The sequence below is a fragment of the Taudactylus pleione genome, unplaced genomic scaffold (assembly GCF_031769625.1).
Source record: "Taudactylus pleione unplaced genomic scaffold, aTauple2 ptg000181l, whole genome shotgun sequence".
NCBI classification, from domain to species: domain Eukaryota; kingdom Metazoa; phylum Chordata; class Amphibia; order Anura; family Myobatrachidae; genus Taudactylus; species Taudactylus pleione.
In genome coordinates this window covers 10513574-10532017 of record NW_028284583.1, presented here as the reverse complement: position 1 = coordinate 10532017, position 18444 = coordinate 10513574, and the positions used below count along the sequence as shown (strand labels likewise).

At 47.9% G+C, this 18444-nt stretch overlaps 1 protein-coding gene across 1 annotated transcript in view; it reads right to left on the bottom strand.

The window, feature by feature from the left end:
- Positions 1–2448: 2448 nt before the first annotated feature.
- Positions 2449–18444, bottom strand: part of VOPP1 (VOPP1 WW domain binding protein) — a 173549-nt gene continuing 157553 nt past the window's right edge. The window contains exons 3-5 of the mRNA XM_088476055.1: positions 10823–10900; positions 6650–6786; positions 2449–3051 (exon numbers count right to left, since the gene is read on the bottom strand). Coding sequence (XP_088332181.1) covers positions 2879–3051; positions 6650–6786; positions 10823–10900 — 388 coding nt within the window. The 3' untranslated portion in view covers positions 2449–2878. The remainder of the gene's footprint in view (positions 3052–6649; positions 6787–10822; positions 10901–18444) is intronic.

The following is an 18444-nucleotide window of genomic DNA, read 5'->3' as shown; positions in this document are numbered from 1 at the left end:
CTCTAATTTACAAACATCTGATATATGCCTCTTATTCACACATATCTGTCTGATATATGCCTCTTATTCACACATATCTGTCTGATATATGCCTCTTATTCACACATATCTGTCTGATATATGCCTCTTATTCACACATATCTGTCTGATATATGCCTCTAATCAGGGCCGTAGCTAGAGTAGTGCGGCCGGTGCCATCGCACAGGGCACCACAGGTCAGGAGGCGCTGTTTGGGCCTGTCAAATGTCTGTTTATTATCATTCTCACTTGTAACTTCCTCTTATTTCATCCCCAGCATCTCCCGGCCTCCCCTATCTCTTCCCTGGCCCTTCCTCATGAGGGGCTATTCCCCTTTTTTGGGTGCATTATTTCCCTTTGAAAAATGAGGGGTCACCAATGCTGTTTCTGGCACAGGGCACCAAAAAGTCTAGTTACAGCTCTGCCTCTTATTCACACATATCTGTCTGATATATGCCTCTTATTCACACATATCTGTCTGATATATGCCTCTTATTCACACATATCTGTCTGATATATGCCTCTTATTCACACATATCTGTCTGATATATGCCTCTTATTCACACATATCTGTCTGATATATGCCTCTTATTCACACATATCTGTCTGATATATGCCTCTTATTCACACATATCTGTCTGATATATGCCTATTATTCACACATATCTGTCTGATATATGCCTCTTATTCACACATATCTGTCTGATATATGCCTCTTATTCACACATATCTGTCTGATATATGCCTCTTATTCACACATATCTGTCTGATATATGCCTCCTATTCACACATATCTGTCTGATATATGCCTCTTATTCACACATATCTGTCTGATATACAGTATGCAACCATTTTTTCCGTTTTGTCTCATGCACCACTCCCGCATATAGTCATAGACACGAGATAGGTACACATCAGTATAGGAGAACGCTGGACACAACCCCCTCTTTTCCATAACTCTGTATTTGCCACGAGACTGCTCATCTTGAGTGCCCAGCAGCTCCCGAACACTCAAGTACCCTGCACTGAGCGCTAGTGACATATACATTTGTTTATTGTTTCATCAGTTATACTTAGTATAAGAGTCTGGACCTGTTTTAGCTTTTCCTTTGCAAAACTGAGGATTAGCTCCAACTTGTGCAAATACTGTGGGGACTGTATATCCATAGAGCTTGTGTGATTTTGACTGCATAAGTTGAGTTCCTATTACTATGCTAGGTAAATTGTACTATAATTTTCCTGAGGTACCTAAAGGCTATAGAGTAGTTCGGTTACTATTTCCACTGTTTGTGAGTCAAGTCATGTTGCTGCATTAACAGTATAGTGATATCTGTTATGTCGCCTTAGAAGTGAGTTGCTATATTATATTGTGAAAGTGTTTGTTAACCATGGGATTTAAAATAATGCTTGTTCACAAAAGAGAAGACCCGCACCTTGGTTTAATACTCTAACCTTACTCGCATATGTAACTCTCAACCAAACTATTTCCCATTACCGAGAAAATAGTAAACATACCAGTGTGTGTCCCCAAAATTACTGTGTGTATGTGGGTTTTGACGTTGATGAGCAAAAGGTTCCACAAATCTCCCACTGGTGTGCAATGCATCCCCACAAGACTGTTTACGTGTCAAGATTTGGGTGGATGCACTATAAAAAGATGTCAGGACAAAATGTTCCAGAAGTTGTTTGAACATAGCACACACCTCACCTCACCATCAGGGCCTAGTGAAGGGGTGTTTCACCTATAAAGGTCACTAGCTTGCTAACCTGCTATGTATTTTATATGGGAATTACAGCACAGATGAAACAATGGCACAAATAACCTTTTAGCATTCTGTTCCGATTTAGGTGAGACAATCCAGATTTGGGGGCTCTGTATCCCATACCCTAATTGACCTGGAAGGATGAGAGGTACATCCTACTCACTGCTGCTCCACAATGCACCTGCCACAGCACACAAGGCATTCAACAGGTGGTTTTAGGGTAGGACAAGGTGCAAATAGTGCTCCAGCGCATTTGAAGTGCTGTTCACATCCCACGTGACAGATGACCACGTCCACTCCTATGCCTGCACCTCTGTTTGTCCTGATTACCCATTTTGATAAGATGGGAGGTATGTTTTTATTACATTACATGATTTGAGCTACATGAACTAATTGTAGGCTTAAGAAAGATAACTCAAGTAAACCAATCTCAGCAGGACATATATAGTCATAGTATATGGGAGAACTTACAGTTGTAATTACATTAGAGAGTATTGTGAACTGAGCTCTGAGTAGTAAGAGAACGAGTATCTGCTGTCTCAGCCTTCCTGCACCACGTCACTGTGTCATGAAATCGAGGCATCTACTAATGCTACATGTTGTATTTTTTGCATATTTTTTTTTTTAAATAATGAATGGGATGAAAAACACAAATGATCCAATGTAATTTCCATGAAGAGCATGCCTTTTATTATAGATACTGCACAATCTGCTAGCACTCTCAGGAATAATAGGCAACGATGTGTACTGTACACCACCAGCATAGATACAATGAAATAGCAACATACTATGAATGTGTACAAAAACATAAATTAAATTTAAAAAAAAAGAAAAAAATAGCCTTTCAGCTATGGAGGAGTGCATATATTCTTCAATCCCCATGCTAGTGCTGAGAAGGTGACATGAACGGTAACTTTGAAAACTGTCAGAACTGCATCTATTTTCCAGCAAGAGTTGTTTCATTTGTCTGACCGTTCGGGCCTCACAATGTTGTGATGCCAATGAAGCAGGTATCATACCAAGGGAGAGGCTTCCACATGGCGACGTAGAGAAGTAAAGTCAGATTTAAGACAAAAATTGTCACGTGCTAAATTGCTTTATTTGCAAGATTTTACCACTTGCTCATAGGGTGGCGGAGGTGTGTTGTAGTAGGACGGGGGCGGTGGGAATGCTGGATTTCCTTGTGGGGAGTTTGGCTGCATATGAAAGGATGGAGTGGCTGGATTTCCCCCCGGATCAGAGTAAAACGGCATTCCCGGCTGCTGCGGCCCTAAAATACACAATGGACACAATTTTTTAAATTGCAACTTGATAAAGCGGTATCCAGATGGAAGATCAACAATTAATAGGTCAACATCAGATGCAATAGGTTCACATGGTTAAAAGGACGACAGTGAAGATGGTCGATAGGCTTAAAAGGTCAACAGGTTCAAAAAGTCTACACAAAAATGGTTGACCTGTGTTTTAAAAAATTTAAGGTCAGGTATTTGGGGTAGGGTTAGGCTGCCAGAGGGGATGATTAGGGTAAGGGTAAGGTTTAGGCACTATGGGGAGGGTTATGGCTAAATCACAAAAAAAATAATAAATGTGTCGACCATTTGTGGGTCAAACTTTTGACCCTGTCGACCTCTTAACTATGTCGATCTTATGCACTGTCGACAATTTGTCGGTCAACCTTTTGACCCTTTCGCTCATCTGGTGTCCACCTATTGACTGTCGACATATTTATTGTCGATCTATTATACCACACCCAATAAATCAAAGAACTGTTCCAAATTACTTCAGTTTTTTGCTGTATAAAATGTTTACATTGCTTAGGGACATGATATTGTGATAAGAATGAGACTTAAGTGTTTCTAAAGTGTACATTTCGAAAAATGAGTTTCACCTTAATTACTGTTAATCTTGAAAACTTAATCCAAAAACACCTCCACCTAGTGTTGAAGTGTATATTTTTCATCATTCTCAAGTATTATATAGCCTAAATCAATTCTGTGTTTACACACTTACTACATTTCATGTGATCGTTCACAGCCAATGTGGTGCAAGGTGGCAGCTTGATGATGTCACAGGATGTTTCTCAGGGACACACTGGGCTTGCTCCTGTACTCTATATCCAATTCTTACAATTTGCTGATTTTTAATTTTAGCATTAATTTAAAATCATCACCATGTATAAATTGCAGTAGTAGAATAATTGTTATAATAGAAGTAACCCAATACTCTCCAATTTTCATTATTAATATTACATCTTTTCAACATGAAATGTTCAGGTGTCATGTTTTTAATTTGATAGGTAGAAGTCTATAGAAGGGATACCTTTTACTTAATATGTATGAATTTGCAAAATGTATACTGCAATTTGGTTGAGTATGATATACTTTCTCAGACTACTTCTCCAGTTTCCCAATTTTCATACTGTACTGTAATGAAGAACTAAATTGGATGTGGCAATATCATGCTAGGTGGTGATGGTGAGCCAGGTGTTCTGTGTGGGGCAGGAGGGATCTGCCCACACAGGGTAGAAAAACTAAGTTTGACCACACCTAGAGGCTGCCCAGTGGATTTAGTCCAGAGAGGACTGAGGCAGACCAGACAGGCTGCATGTGCAATCAGTCCAAGGAGGACTGAGGCAGCCAAAGAGCCCAGTGATGGCTAGAAAGCTGTGTCCAGACCTGCGGGGCAGGGAGGACCACCAATCTCTGAGACCGTTTGTGTGACTTTGTGGAAGTCAGGCCAGGAGGCCAGTGTGCAGACCTGCAAGCCAAGCAGGGAGTACCACAAGAGAGAATTGTGTGAAGGCCAGGAGGCCGTGTTTATAGACAGGACTGGGACTACAAGAGACTGTTATATTTGCAGACTAGCTGCTCATTATAGCCAGGGTTCAAGCAGTGAGGTTGTGCCCTCCATGAGGGCCTAGGAGGTTTATTGGTTTGTTCCTGAAAAGCTGACAAGTAAAGAGCCGTTTATAATCATTTAAACCTAAAGAACTGCGTGTGGATCTTTATTATGCACCTTCTCATTGCACGACTGACTTCTCTATTGAGCTAATTACCCCAAGTTGTCACATGGGTATATTTACTAAAGTGCAGTTTTTTAAAAGTGGAGTTGTTGCCCATAGCAATGAATCAAATTCTACTTATCATTTATTAAGCACTTTCTAGAAGATAAGAGCTAGAATCTAATTGGTCGCTATGGGTAACAACTCCACTTCTAAAAACCTGCACTTTAGTAAATATACCCCTAGGTCTATCCCAGCTATTCTTAATATTATATTTTGTTTACACCAATGTCTGGATGTTATTGTGGTCTTCAGAAGGGAGCATTTCTGGAATGATCAGTTCTAGGAAATATCCCCTTGGGTCTGAAGCTAATAACAAGACATATACACAATAATCATTAATGAGAAGATCAAAATAGATTGGCTCATTATTGGGCGTATTGGTAAATGCTGTTGGAGGATGTGTCATTATCTTCCATCATTGCTGCAGATGCAAGTGTTGCTGGATGTATATCAGGCACTCAGTCCTAGGCTCTGAATGGCCATTTTGTCACCTATGTGTGTGACCAAACTGAAAGTGATCCTGTCAGTTAGAACTCCAACATACTAGGATAATCTCCCAAAAACTCACATGTTTTGGGAAAGTGGGGGTCATTCAGACCCGGTCGCAAGCGCTGAGCACCCGCAACCAGGTAGATGTTCCCCCACTGGGCATGCGCACGTAGGAGCCGGCTCCGACGTGCGCATGCGCGAGACCTGGCTAGCGACGGGTGCTCCGTCACTAGGGGTCTCGCACCAAAGGGGACGAGCTGTCGATGGTGAGTGACAGCTCGCCCCGTTTGGGAGGCGGGCAGGGGGCGTGTCCGGCCAAACGGAGGCATTCCCTTGCCGCTTGGGGGCGGCCCCACTGACATCAGCAGCGATGTCAGTGGGGAGTTTCCTGCTCGATCAGAGCAGGAAGCTCCCTGGGGCTTGCGAGTGCAGAGACCCAACCTTAGGGTCTCGTCGTAAACCCCGATGGTCACGATGGTCTTGACCATCGCGACCATCACCCTGGTCGGTCGCTAGAGCTGTGGGTGGTAACCGCCGCTTACATAAAAATACGCACCATCGGTTGCTCATTGTTCGCACCATCGATCCTCAGAGCAACTCTAGGGAGTGTCAGTTGGAAGGAAGCCGCCAGAGCATCTGCAACTGCGCAGGCTGAGACACGACCCCGCAATGGTCGCTACCTACCTGCGTTTGACTCGTTACATCCCACAATGGTCACTGAAGGTCAATCACTCTGCGTCCAAGTCCTAACTGCGGCCACCATCAGTAATCTATCGGGACTCATGTGCAGTACAAAAATATTTGCTCAAGCCCGCAAACATCGGGATTGTGTCCACCTCTGAAACAGGCCAGAACTCTCCTGAAAGTCTGCAGTTAAAGCACATCTTGTTTGTTTCATTTCAAGGCCATTGTGGTGGTGAATAGAGGCCAAAATATGAAAATTCTGTCAATGTCCCAATATTTATGCACCTGACTGTATATTGGTAGAAATGTCCTCCTAAATCTGATAAAGTTTGGTCCCTGTGGGAAAATTCACAATATACCTGGGAGGTCGAGCCTTCTGCTAAGGCTGATAACAGTATATCAGTAACAAAAGTACATGATGCAGTTGAGCACTGATATACTGTTATAGTAATTCTATCTTGTACCGTATTTTCATTGTTTCTGCTCCATGCTCTCTCTGCATATGTTTTCTGCTATGTAGTGAATTGCTCTGTTTGCTTGGTCTCAGTACATGAAGTTTATCATCACCTTCTAGTGTATGTTTTACTACAGTATGTAGCTTTGAAATTCTAAAAAAAAGAGTCAGTCTGACCTAGTGGAGGCCCAGGAGTTTGCCTTGTGTATGATACATTAAATGTTGGTTCTTCAACAAGCAAAGGTGGGTACATTCTCCTTCTAATGAAGAATCCAGCTCCGCAGCAAAACAAGACTGCCATCATCAGCAGGAACCTAGACAGAGGGAGATAAAATATAGGTTATCTTTGTCTATTACAGACCTCATATTATAAATGTCATGGCACTGTATGCTAGGTATGTCTACAGGGGAGAATTAACTTGTGGTGAGAGGGGTTGTCCCTCGGTTAGGTCTAGAACGAGGACCTGTAAAGGACCTCTGACGTCACAACCACGTAACCTGCGGCAAACGGGGGAGGGGCAAGGTTCAGAACGGGGGCCAAAAGTGGGAGGGGTAAGGTTCAGAACGGGGGCTTTGCTTGCCACAGGTTTATATTCTCCCTCTATGCCCACGTGGACAGTAACACTGGTATCTGACCGGCCCTGTTGCATGGTTGTGACGTCAGAGGTCCTTTCTCCAACTTGTATCTAGCAACAACCGTTGTCTCTCACCTGAATTGCCCACATTCCTGTGGGATCAGCTCCCTCCAAGGGAGGCTAGAGTGAAGCTTGTGCATTCTGCAGTAGCAGTGAAGGTGTGGTACTCTGGGTGTTCTGGATAGCCCAAATCCAGCTGGTATCATCACTGGAGAACAGGATGAGTTTAAAACTCTCATCCGCCTGATGTTCTGGGCCAGTTTAGTAGGCCAAAGTTTGCTTAGTGACAGGGGCTGATGAGATTGGCTGTGCTAGAAGAGCATGGCAGACTGTGGCTACAGGCCATTGCAGCAGACTGACCATTAAGCACTGGGAGTGCTGGGACGTTTACCTTCACCTGTTTCTTTATGTTATCTGCCTGTGTGTCCAGGTCTAAGCCTATGGGCCATATTCATTTCGTGCAGAATAAAAAAAAATTGCCTGCAGCCTTTGGAATGCCCCCTTAATGTAATCTGTGTCAGGACACCATGAAAAAGGTACTTTAATTTTGGGGGTGAAAAAGAAAATGTTGGGGAACAAACTTAAAAACTAACGTAATATCCTCAGGAGAGGTCCCCGTGTATGCGGCAGGTGTTTTCTAGAATGCAGGTGGTTGCGCAGGTGCATTTTTGAAGAATTTCAAAATCATTTTAGGAACTTAAAAATATGCTTGCACCCATTTTCATGTACCCCAAATTTGATGGAATTAGTTATTTTTTGCAAATATAAGGCGCATTTATGCACCTGCCGCGGCTATTTAAAAACCCCAATTACCTTCAGCAGGCCAAATCAGGGGTACCCATAGTGATCCCCCATGTCAGACCATCTTTAGGGGGGTGCCAGGGTGATATCCCGAAAATTGACAGGACTTTTCGATACTTACCTTTCCGCCGGGTCCCGTTTTCGCAGGATGCTAATTGAATACGGGGATAAGCAGACATGTGCCCGATACTTTATGCCCTCCTAAAACGGCGATGATGGCGAAAAGTCCGACCTCAGACTTTTCACCTCAAATTGAATATGGCCCATATATGTATGCTAAAGTGCAGTGTCTGATGCCATTAAAGACACTGCTTTACCGAGTACCTGCCCGATGTGAGTCCTTATTTCTACACCCCATGTTACACTTGTTTATAATTTTTCTTAGACAAGTAATAACTAGGATATTGGAAAGAGTAAAAAATAAATAAACTATCAGCAAAACAAAGCAACATTTAAAGTTGAACGTGCATAGACAGTTCTGCCCAAATCAGAGACATAGCACTCCAAGTGCAGCACTGTGTGAGCCACCATAGTAAAGAGGTTCTAACAAGTGGTGTATCTATGATTGATGCAGGGTGTGTGGAGCACACAAGCCCCTAGATCCAGGGAGCCCACACAGCACACCTTTCACCCATGTATTATACTCACCTCTCCAGAGTCCCACGGCGGCATTACAAATCACCTACTGCACAAGCACAGTAGAAAAAACACCAGGAAAATGTCAGGGGCACCATGTTCCCGGAGACCTGCACAGTAGACTCTGGCACAGTTCCAGAGTGTACTCACTTGTGCTGCCTGCGAGAGAGGATGTGGGCTGCACGGAGACTGCACTTGGGCCCCCACATCTCTTAAGCCTCCATTGGTTCTAATAGTTCTCCAAATTGCAGAAGTGCTGTGGAGTCAAAAACTATTTTGGGTGGCGTCAGATTCAGTAGAAATGTGCTGACTTCATAAGGTGAGGAGCACTATTAATCTTGGTATAGCAAGGGTGATGAATAACAGCATGGTAGGTTAGTTACTGGGGAATAAAAGACAGTGAAATCATGTATTATGCTAAACAGCAGGAGAAGAAAGCCAGGGCTGCAGCACATTCAGCAAGGATGAGTTGCTCTGTGTTGTTGAAAACAAAGAGAAAAAAAACTGTAGCTGCATAATAAATTTGAAGACTCGTCCTTGGTTCAGAGAGTGATCGCTGACTGTAAACACACAGTAATACAACACTTACGAATAATATTGGTAGTGGAATAGTACAGTACAGTACAGGGAATAGGTGAGGAGTACTATACTGGTGGTACAGCAAGGGTGAGGGTTAGCAGAAGTGTACATTGTGAACTGAGGCCCTGATTCAGAGCCGGACGCTCTGACAGAGCGTTCGCTCTGAATCAGGGCGTCTTTTTTTTTTTTTTATGGAGCGGCCTCCTGGCCGCTCGCATTGCTGTGGGTTGCTCAAACAAAGCCGAAAGCTCTCCAACTGACATTACTTGTGATGTCAGTGGGGCCGCCCCCAAACGGTAGGCGTTCCCATGGGAACGCCTCGTCTGGGCAGCCACCCCCCCTGACCCGCCCACCAAAGGGGGCGTGCTGTCACTCAACATCGACAGCATGCCCCCTTTGGTGCGAGAACTGGAGCGTCTGATTGCCCGTCGCTATCCGGGTCTCGCGCATGCGCACGACAGAGCCGGCTCCGTCGTGCGCATGTGCTCTGGGCCACCATTGACCTGGTTGCGAGCGCTCAGTGCTTGCGACCGGGTCTGAATCAGGCCCTGAGTATTAATGGCAGTGAAATCATGTATTGCATTAATTTATTTACCCTACTGCATACTTGCCTACTCTCCTGGGAGTTGCAGGAGGCTCCTGTGTATTCGAGTAGCCCCCCACACCCCTGGAAGAGCGTATTTCCTGAATCACATCCACTTCCTACTGAAGTGGGCAGAATGGGTAGATCATATGGGTAGATTATATGGGTAATTCGCAGGTTTGTTTCGCTGGACGTCCTTTTAGCCAAAAATGCGTCTAAGTCACAATGAAACATGACTAGGGTGCACCAGGAGACTGCGCTGATTATTATGACAAGCAACACTTGTATATCTGTGTGCAACAGTCTCTGATTCTGTATACAAAGAGCTAAAATGCAGCTGCCAAGGCTTTTTTCCACGCCAAGTTATATTGTGCCTTGTATACAGACCTAGTCGCATGCAGATCTACAAGTGTCACATATCAAATTAATCAGTGTAGTCCTAGTCATATCGCATTGCAACTAATACGCATTTTTAGCAAATAAGACGCCCAAGGCTAGCAGAGTTGCACAGGACCTGGGGGCTCACTTGAGCCAGGCATCTCGCTCCACGTGTCGTATTGAGGCTAGATGTATGAGGACACATCTATACCTTACTATGTGCTCCTCTTTCATCAGCTCTAAATCAATCACTGAGATGGATGTTATATGAAAGTGTAGATTTTGATAATATATCCTGACCTGACAGCATGAGCCATATTACAACAGCCATCACAAGTTCCTCCCAAGTATAAGGTAACCAGATAGTTAGGTGAGTGACAGGGCTCAGTTAGGGAGCGCCACCTACTCCATGGCTCACATTTTAATTACTATAAAAGTAATTTTAGCTCAATTAGCTATACATTAAGTATGGAATTGATAATAAATACAATGAACAGACTAAAATTAAGACATGACATGTTAGTTCATTAATTGATAGTACACTAACAGCAGCTAGTGGTTAGACCAAGAAGCATGGTGACCAATGTCTGCTTCTAAAACAAGAGAGATTTGCTGGCCTATCTATGAACAGTACAATTAAGGGAAGGTTTATTATTTGCCATGAAATAATGTGTCTGCATTATCTGTTATCCATATACACTTAGATTTTTTTTTTTGTTACTAATAATAGTGACCTACCAGAAATACCATAGCCGCTGAATAGAGAGGGCTCGTACACAACATCTGGATCCACAGCAGTCCTCATATGCTCGACATCTACAGAGAGGAACAGAACGACTGGTTAGTAAGCCAAGGTATAAATCTACACTCATGATTTCACAATTTAATACCATGAAAATATGAGATATGGTAAGAACTTACCCTTGTTATCTCTATTTCTACGAAGTCCATAGGGTTCCACAGGATACCTTGGGGTATAGGTGTGACGTCAGTCATCGGGCACCAAAGAGTTAAGCTTTCAGCCTCCCAGGATGCACTAGGTCCCCCTCCTATACCCCGCCCCCGAGCCAAGGCATCTCAGTTAGTTACCAAGCCATAGGCCGGAGGAGGAGAAGGAAGAGAGAGAACAAAGATCTGGACACATACAAGAATCACATTCTCACCAGAGGGAGACGGAAAACCGGTGACCAGAGCAAAGCCCATCTGCAGCACAGGTGCGACAGGGCGGGAGTCCTGTGGAACCCTATGGACTTCGTAGAAATAGAGATAACAAGGGTAAGTTCTTACCATATCTCATATTTTCTACTTCAGGGTCCATAGGGTATCCACAGGATACCTTGGGGATGTCCCAAAGCAGTATCCTTTAAGGGTGGGTACGCTCCTGTGCAGAAAGGAGAATCCGCCGCCCGAAGGAAGCATCCTGAGAGGCGAAGGTGTCAAACCTGTAATACCTCACGAAGGTATGGACAGAGGACCACGTAGCAGCCTTGCAGATCTGGACTGCAGAGGCACCACGTCGAGCTGCCCACGAAGGACCCACAGACCTAGTGGAATGAGCCTTCACAGAAGGAGGAACCGGCAGGCCTTCATGAAGATAAGCTTCAGAAATAGCCATACGGATCCAGGTTGCCAAAGTTTGCTTTGAAGCAGGCCAACCCTTTTTACGGAAGCCATAGAGGACAAACAAAGCGTCCGACTTCCTAAACGAAGAAGTGCGGTCAACATAAGTCCTTAAGGCCCGCACAACATCCAAAGAGGCCTCACCCACGGAAAGACCCGGTGAGTTAAAGGCCGGAACAACGATTTCCTCGTTAACATGAAACTGGGAAACAACTTTGGGAAGAAACTCGGGCCGAGTGCGGAGCACTGCCCTGTTCCCATGAAAAACCAAGAAAGGGGGTCTACAAGAAAGAGCCCCTAACTCAGAAACACGTCTGGCCGAAGCAATAGCCAGAAGGAAAACAGTCTTAGCTGTTAGCCATTTAAGATCCACTGAGCCCAGTGGTTCAAACGGCGGTCCTTGGAGAGCCCTCAGGACCACAGCCAAATCCCAAGGCGCCACAGGTGGAACAAAGGGCGGCTGAATGCGGACAACACCTTGCATAAAGGTGCGCACATCCGGGATTGTAGCAATCCTACGGTGAAACCAAACAGACAGGGCCGAAACCTGTACCTTCAAAGAAGCAAGGCGAAGCCCATGATCTAGTCCCGCTTGTAGGAAGGCGAGAATCCGAGACAGACGAAACTCCCGCGGTGCATAACCTCTCGGTCGACACCACTGGAAGAACGTATGCCACACGCGATGGTATATCCTCGCGGAAGACGGTTTCCGAGCTCGCAACATGGTACGCACCACAGAGCTGGAAAACCCCTGGGACCTCAGCATGGCCGTCTCAACAGCCACGCCGTCAAAGACAGCCGAGTCAGGTCCAGGTGAAAACAAGGACCCTGAGACAGAAGGTCCGGTCGTAGCGGCAACCGCAGTGGACTGTCCACGGACAGACCCTGAACGTCTGAGAACCAGTGCCATCTGGGCCACGCGGGAGCTATCAACAGGAGCGTCCCTCCTTCCTGTTTGAATTTCCGGATTACCCGTGGAAGAAGGGAGACCGGAGGGAACAGGTATGCGAACCAGAACGTCCACCGGACGGACAGAGCATCCACCAGAGACGCCCCTTCGTCTCTTGTGCGAGACCCGTACACCGGCAACTTGTTGTTGTGCCGGGACGCCATGAGGTCGATCTCTGGAAGACCCCACCTGTCCACCAGCAGTTGAAAAACGACTTAGAAAGTCCGCCTCCCAATTTAGCACTCCCGGGATGAAGACCGCTGATATGGCCGGAAGATTGCGCTCCGCCCAAACCAGGATCCGACAGACCTCTACGAGAGCCGTCCGACTGCGGGTTCCTCCTTGCCTGTTTATGTAGGCCACGGTGGTAGCGTTGTCCGACTGGACCTGTACCGGGTGACCCTGGAGAAACCGATGTGCCTGCTGGAGAGCATTGAAGACTGCACGGATTTCCAAGATATTTATGGGAAGCTCCGCTTCTGTCGGCGTCCACTTGCCCTGGAACAAGTGTGGACCCGAAACCGCTCCCCAGCCCCGAAGACTGGCGTCCGTTGTCAACAGGACCCAATTTGGAACCCAGAACGGACGTCCCTTGTTGAGGTGGGTCGTCTGTAACCACCAAGCAAGGGACAGGCAAACCTCCGGGGTGAGCACAATCGTCTGGGACTTCAGAGACTGAGGCAGCCCGTTCCACTTGGACAGGATCAGGTGCTGCAGAGGTCTGGAGTGAAACTGGGCGTATTCCACCATGTCGAACACCGACACCATGGAGCCCAGTAACCTCATCGCCGAATGTAGGGACACCCGGCGGCTGTGCAGACAACTGCGCACCCTTGACTGTAAAGCAGAGATCTTGTCCTCCGTCACGAAGATCCTTTGCTGTCCCGAGTCCAATAAGGCTCCAAGATGCAGAATCCTCCGAGACGGGATTAGAGTGGACTTCTGCCAGTTGATTAGCCAGCCGTGCCGTTGCAGCAGTGCAATGGTCAGGTCCAAGTGGCGTAACAGGAGCTCTGGAGATCCTGCCACCAATAACAGGTCGTCCAAGTACGGCAACATGCGGACTCCCTGCAGCCGCAGAGAAGCCGCCATGACCGCCATCACCTTGGTGAAAACCCGTGGTGCTGTCGCCAGGCCAAAAGGTAACGCCCGAAACTGGAAGTGGTCGCTGCGGATTGCAAACCTGAGGAACTGTTGATGGCGCAAAAGAATAGGGACATGCAGGTAAGCGTCCTGTATGTCCAATGACACCATGTAGTCCCCAGGTTCCAGCGCCAGAATGATGGACCGTAGGGTCTCCATCCGAAACTTCGGTACCCGCAAAGACCTGTTGAGTGCTTTGAGGTTGAGAATCGGACGATACGACCCATTGGGTTTCTGTACCAAAAAAAGATTTGAATAGAAACCCTGGCCCCTCTGGGAGAATGGAACAGGCACTATAACTCCAGCCTGGAGCATAGTGTGCAATACCTTCCGCAGCTCCGTAGCCTTGTTCCGGTCTGATGGTAGACCCGTGGTGAAGAATCGAGCCGGGGGTCTGTGCCGGAAGGAGAGGGCGTACCCGTGGGAGACCACTTCCAGAACCCAAATGTCTGTCGTAGTGGTCAACCAACACTGGGTGAACTGCAGCAGGCGGCCTCCCACCCTGGGATCCCCCAAAGGGAGGCCCGGACCGTCAGGCCGCAGGCTTGTCATCTGGCTTGGGGGCCGGAACGTCTGGTACTCCATGCCTGCTTCCGGGGCTTGACCGATTTCTTAGGGCCAGCCTGTCAAGGAAACGACTGTGGTTTTGGCCTGCCCTGGGCCCTAGATGACCGAAAGGACGATGGTCCAGAACCAGAAGGAGCAGCGGCCGATGGGAGACAAGCCGATTTGGCTGCCGCCAGCGTGGCCAAAATCTTATCCAGATCCGGACCGAAGAGAACTTCTCCGGTAAACGGCAAAGCCTCCAGACCCTTTTTGGAATCTGCGTCCGCCTTCCAGGATCGCAGCCACAAGGTGCGACGAGCAGCTACCGCTGCTGAAGAAATCCTAGACACCAGAGTACTAATGTCTAGGGCCGCCTCGTTGATGTAGGTGGCCGAATCACGGAGATCGCCAATCAACTCCGCCTGTTCGGCCGGACAGTCGGAATCAAAAGAAGCCTCTAATGAATCCGCCCAGCGCTCCATCGCTCTGGCAACCCAGCAAATGGCCATAGCCGGCCGTGCTGCCCCCCCCCGCAAGGGAATAAGCGGACTTCAGGCAGATCTCCACCTTGCGGTCCGTAGCATCCTTAAGGGAGAACATGGATGGCATTGGCAATGTGGCACTACGGACAAGACGGGTCACGTGAGAATCCACCTGTGGAGGGGATTCCCACTTTGCAAAATACTTATCCGCGAACGGATAAGCCACCGCCAGGCGTCTCTGCGGCTGGTATCTTTTGCCAGGCTGTTTCCACGCCTCCTCTAAATGGTCCACCAACTGACCCGAAAGAGGAAAGACTGTGGCATCGTCCTTCACATCTTGAAAAAGGCATACGTAGATTTAGCCGCTGGGGGAACTTCGTCCTCAATCACCAAGGCTGTGCGGACCGCCCGAATAAGTCCAGGAATATATACTTTGGACTTAGCATCAGCGTCCTTAGCATGGAGAGGTTCCTGATCGTAAGGATCCAGAATCTCCCCATCATCAGACGTCCCCTCGTCATCCTCATAAGGAGCCGACAGAGACGCCACCGGCCGTTTATGCGGCCGCATCACAGACTCCCCTTGCAACACATCGACAAGTGCTGTACAGAACTCGTCAGGGAGTTAACCCACGCTGGCTCCTGAGAAACCGGGAGCGGGGAAATAGGGAGACTGTGGGGTACCACCAATTGTCGTGGGAAACCCTGCATAAGTGACGACACCACTGACTGCTGGGACAAACCCATCGGTGTAAACGCGGGCTGCGGAGCTAACTGGCCCACTAAGGCTGTAAGCGCTTGAGCAAAACAAGCCCAGGGCGGCTCCTGTACCGGTGCAGTAACCGTAAGAGGCCGCGCCATAGACAAACACTGCCGGCAGAGGCCCTCCGTGCTACCCTCCCCCTCCGCTAATGGTACTTTACACGTAGTACACTGTAGCCGGAGGGGAAAATCACTTTCAGACATGATGGCACCACGTATGTGACCCCTCTCACCAATTATCTATTTAAGAGGCGAGAGACCACCCTGCAGCACCGCACCGCAAGGGCTTAGCAGAAAAAACAGGGACAGTATAAAGCTGACAGTTTAGAAAAAAAGTTACAGGCAGCAGCGCTAGCAGTCGCATACAATGCAGAGAAATAACAATTCCTGCACTAACAGCGCTGATCACTCAACTACACAGACACAGGGCCTGGTAGGACACAGCGCTGCATACACAGACCTGACCACAGCGGAGGAGAGGTATGCGGGGGTACCCAGACCATGATGCTTCCAATGCAGGCTTCCAGCAGCGTTCACCATGCTTCAGAAAAGATGGCCGCCGAGGAGCAGAGAGAAGGCAGGCCTGGGGGAGGAGCGCTGACACAGGGCCAGTCAGCACAGTGCAGAGAGGGCTGTGTGCAGCGGGTTAGGCGCCGGCTGTGAGACAGGGAAGGCGCGCTCCCCTGGCATGCATTTAACCCCTGGGACGCCGCAGCGCTACCGCTCTGCTGCGGTCCGCTGTCCCAGGGGGTAGTGGAAGCGCAGGTTGGTCGCCTGGCTCCACGCTGCAGCCAGTCCCCAGGGAGCCCCCTGCCTGGGGACTTAGGACCATGTGATCAGCGGGGACCCCTCCGCGGGACCCCGCTGCTTACCTCTGTCCCCCTTGAATCCGGCCATGGTCCGGAACATCTGGGGTCACCGCTAGCTGTGACCCCAGATGTCCACCAGCATCCCCGGATCAGTACCGGCGTTCTGGTACCGGCGGGGTGTAGGGAAGACAGCATGAACATGCTGTTCATCCAGATGTGCAGCCACAGCTGCATGAAGAAAAAGCTTCAGGGGCTCTTCTAAGCCCCCCTCTAGCAGGTGCCTCCGACTCCGGCCGGGCACCAAACGAAACTGAGATGCCTTGGCTCGGGGGCGGGGTATAGGAGGGGGACCTAGTGCATCCTGGGAGGCTGAAAGCTTAACTCTTTGGTGCCCGATGACTGACGTCACACCTATACCCCAAGGTATCCTGTGGATAACCTATGGACCCTGAAGTAGAAATACATATTAAGTGCTATCTCTGTTTTCCACCTCTCCCATGTCACATACACACATGTGCATCAGTGGGACGTACAGACGGACACACACAGACAGACAAATACATAAAGGACATACTGTACACACACAGGGCAAATCACACCACATATACAGAAGAGAGAATTAGAATAACATGCAGTACAGTCGCAGAAATCTGGCTCTATCACTAAATTACCTGCTTTTAGCATATTAGTGGAACTCAAAGCTTGTTCACTCTACTGAAGGGAAGCTCTATAATACTATTTGGACAGCACGGATGGTGTAGTGGTTAGCATTACTGCCTCACAGCACTGAGGTCATGGGTCTGTTTCCGACCACGGCGCTAACTGTGTGGCGTTTGTATATGCTCACCATGCTTGCGTGGGTTTCCCCCAGGTACTCCGGTTTCTTCCCACAATCCAAAAATATACTGGTAGGTCAACTGGCTCCTTACAAAATCATTCACCCTAGTTTGTATGTGTGTGTGTACATGTGGTAGGGAATATAGATTGTCAGTTCCACTGGGGCAGGGACGGATGTGAATGGCCAAATGTTCTCTGTAAAGTGCTGCAGAATACGTTTGTGATATATAAATAACTGGTAATAAATATTTTGCCAGAAACTAACTCATTTATTAGTGATAGTGCATTTTGATCTACAGAAAAATGGCTGAGGCCTGAAAGAGGAGAGTCCTGAACCGAGTTATGCCTATATATATATATATATATATATATATATATATATTTTGTATGGGTATGCAATGCCGGCTGTCGGGATGCCTCCTGTAAGAATACTGACAGCGGCAACCCGATGGTTGGTATCCAGGGCCGGATTAAAGGCAGGCTCACAGGGGATGTCGTCCCGGGACCCCACACACTGTCCCCGACCCCTGGCCACATGCCCCAGGTCAGGTCCGGCTAAAAAGGTTGTCGCGATCTACTGGAAGCTCGCGGAACTCCTGCATGTAGATCGCGACCAACTTACTGGAAGGAAACTGGGAACGCTGGCCTCTGACTCCTCTGATCGCTTCAGAGGCCAGCATTCCCAGTGATGCATTGCGCGGGTGTCGTCATGACATCACCCACGGTGAGAAGAGCCTGTGCGCCTTTACTGAATCCAGTTAGATCCAGCGGGCAGCAGCAGTGACAGCAGGACCTCGGGAGCTCTGATAGCGTGGAGCGAAGACAGCTACATATTTTCACAGGGGTGTGGGCAGGGAGGGGGAGCTAGTACTGGGGACACTACTTTAGGGTGCACGACTACAGGGGGCATTGAAGAAGGGGCAAAACTACAGGGGGCATTGGAGAAGAGGCACAACTACTGGGGGCATTGCAGGGGGCACAACTTCTGGGGGCATCAGAGAAGGGGCACAACTACAAGGAGCATTGAAGAAGAGGCATAACTACTGGGGGCATTGCAGGGGGCACAGCTACTGGGGGCATCGGAGAAGGGGCACAACTACAGGGGACATTGAAGAGGCACAACTACAGGGGGCATTAGAGAAGGGGCACAACTACAGGGGGCATTGAAGAAGAGGCACAACTACTGGGGGCATTGCAGAAGGAGTACAACTAC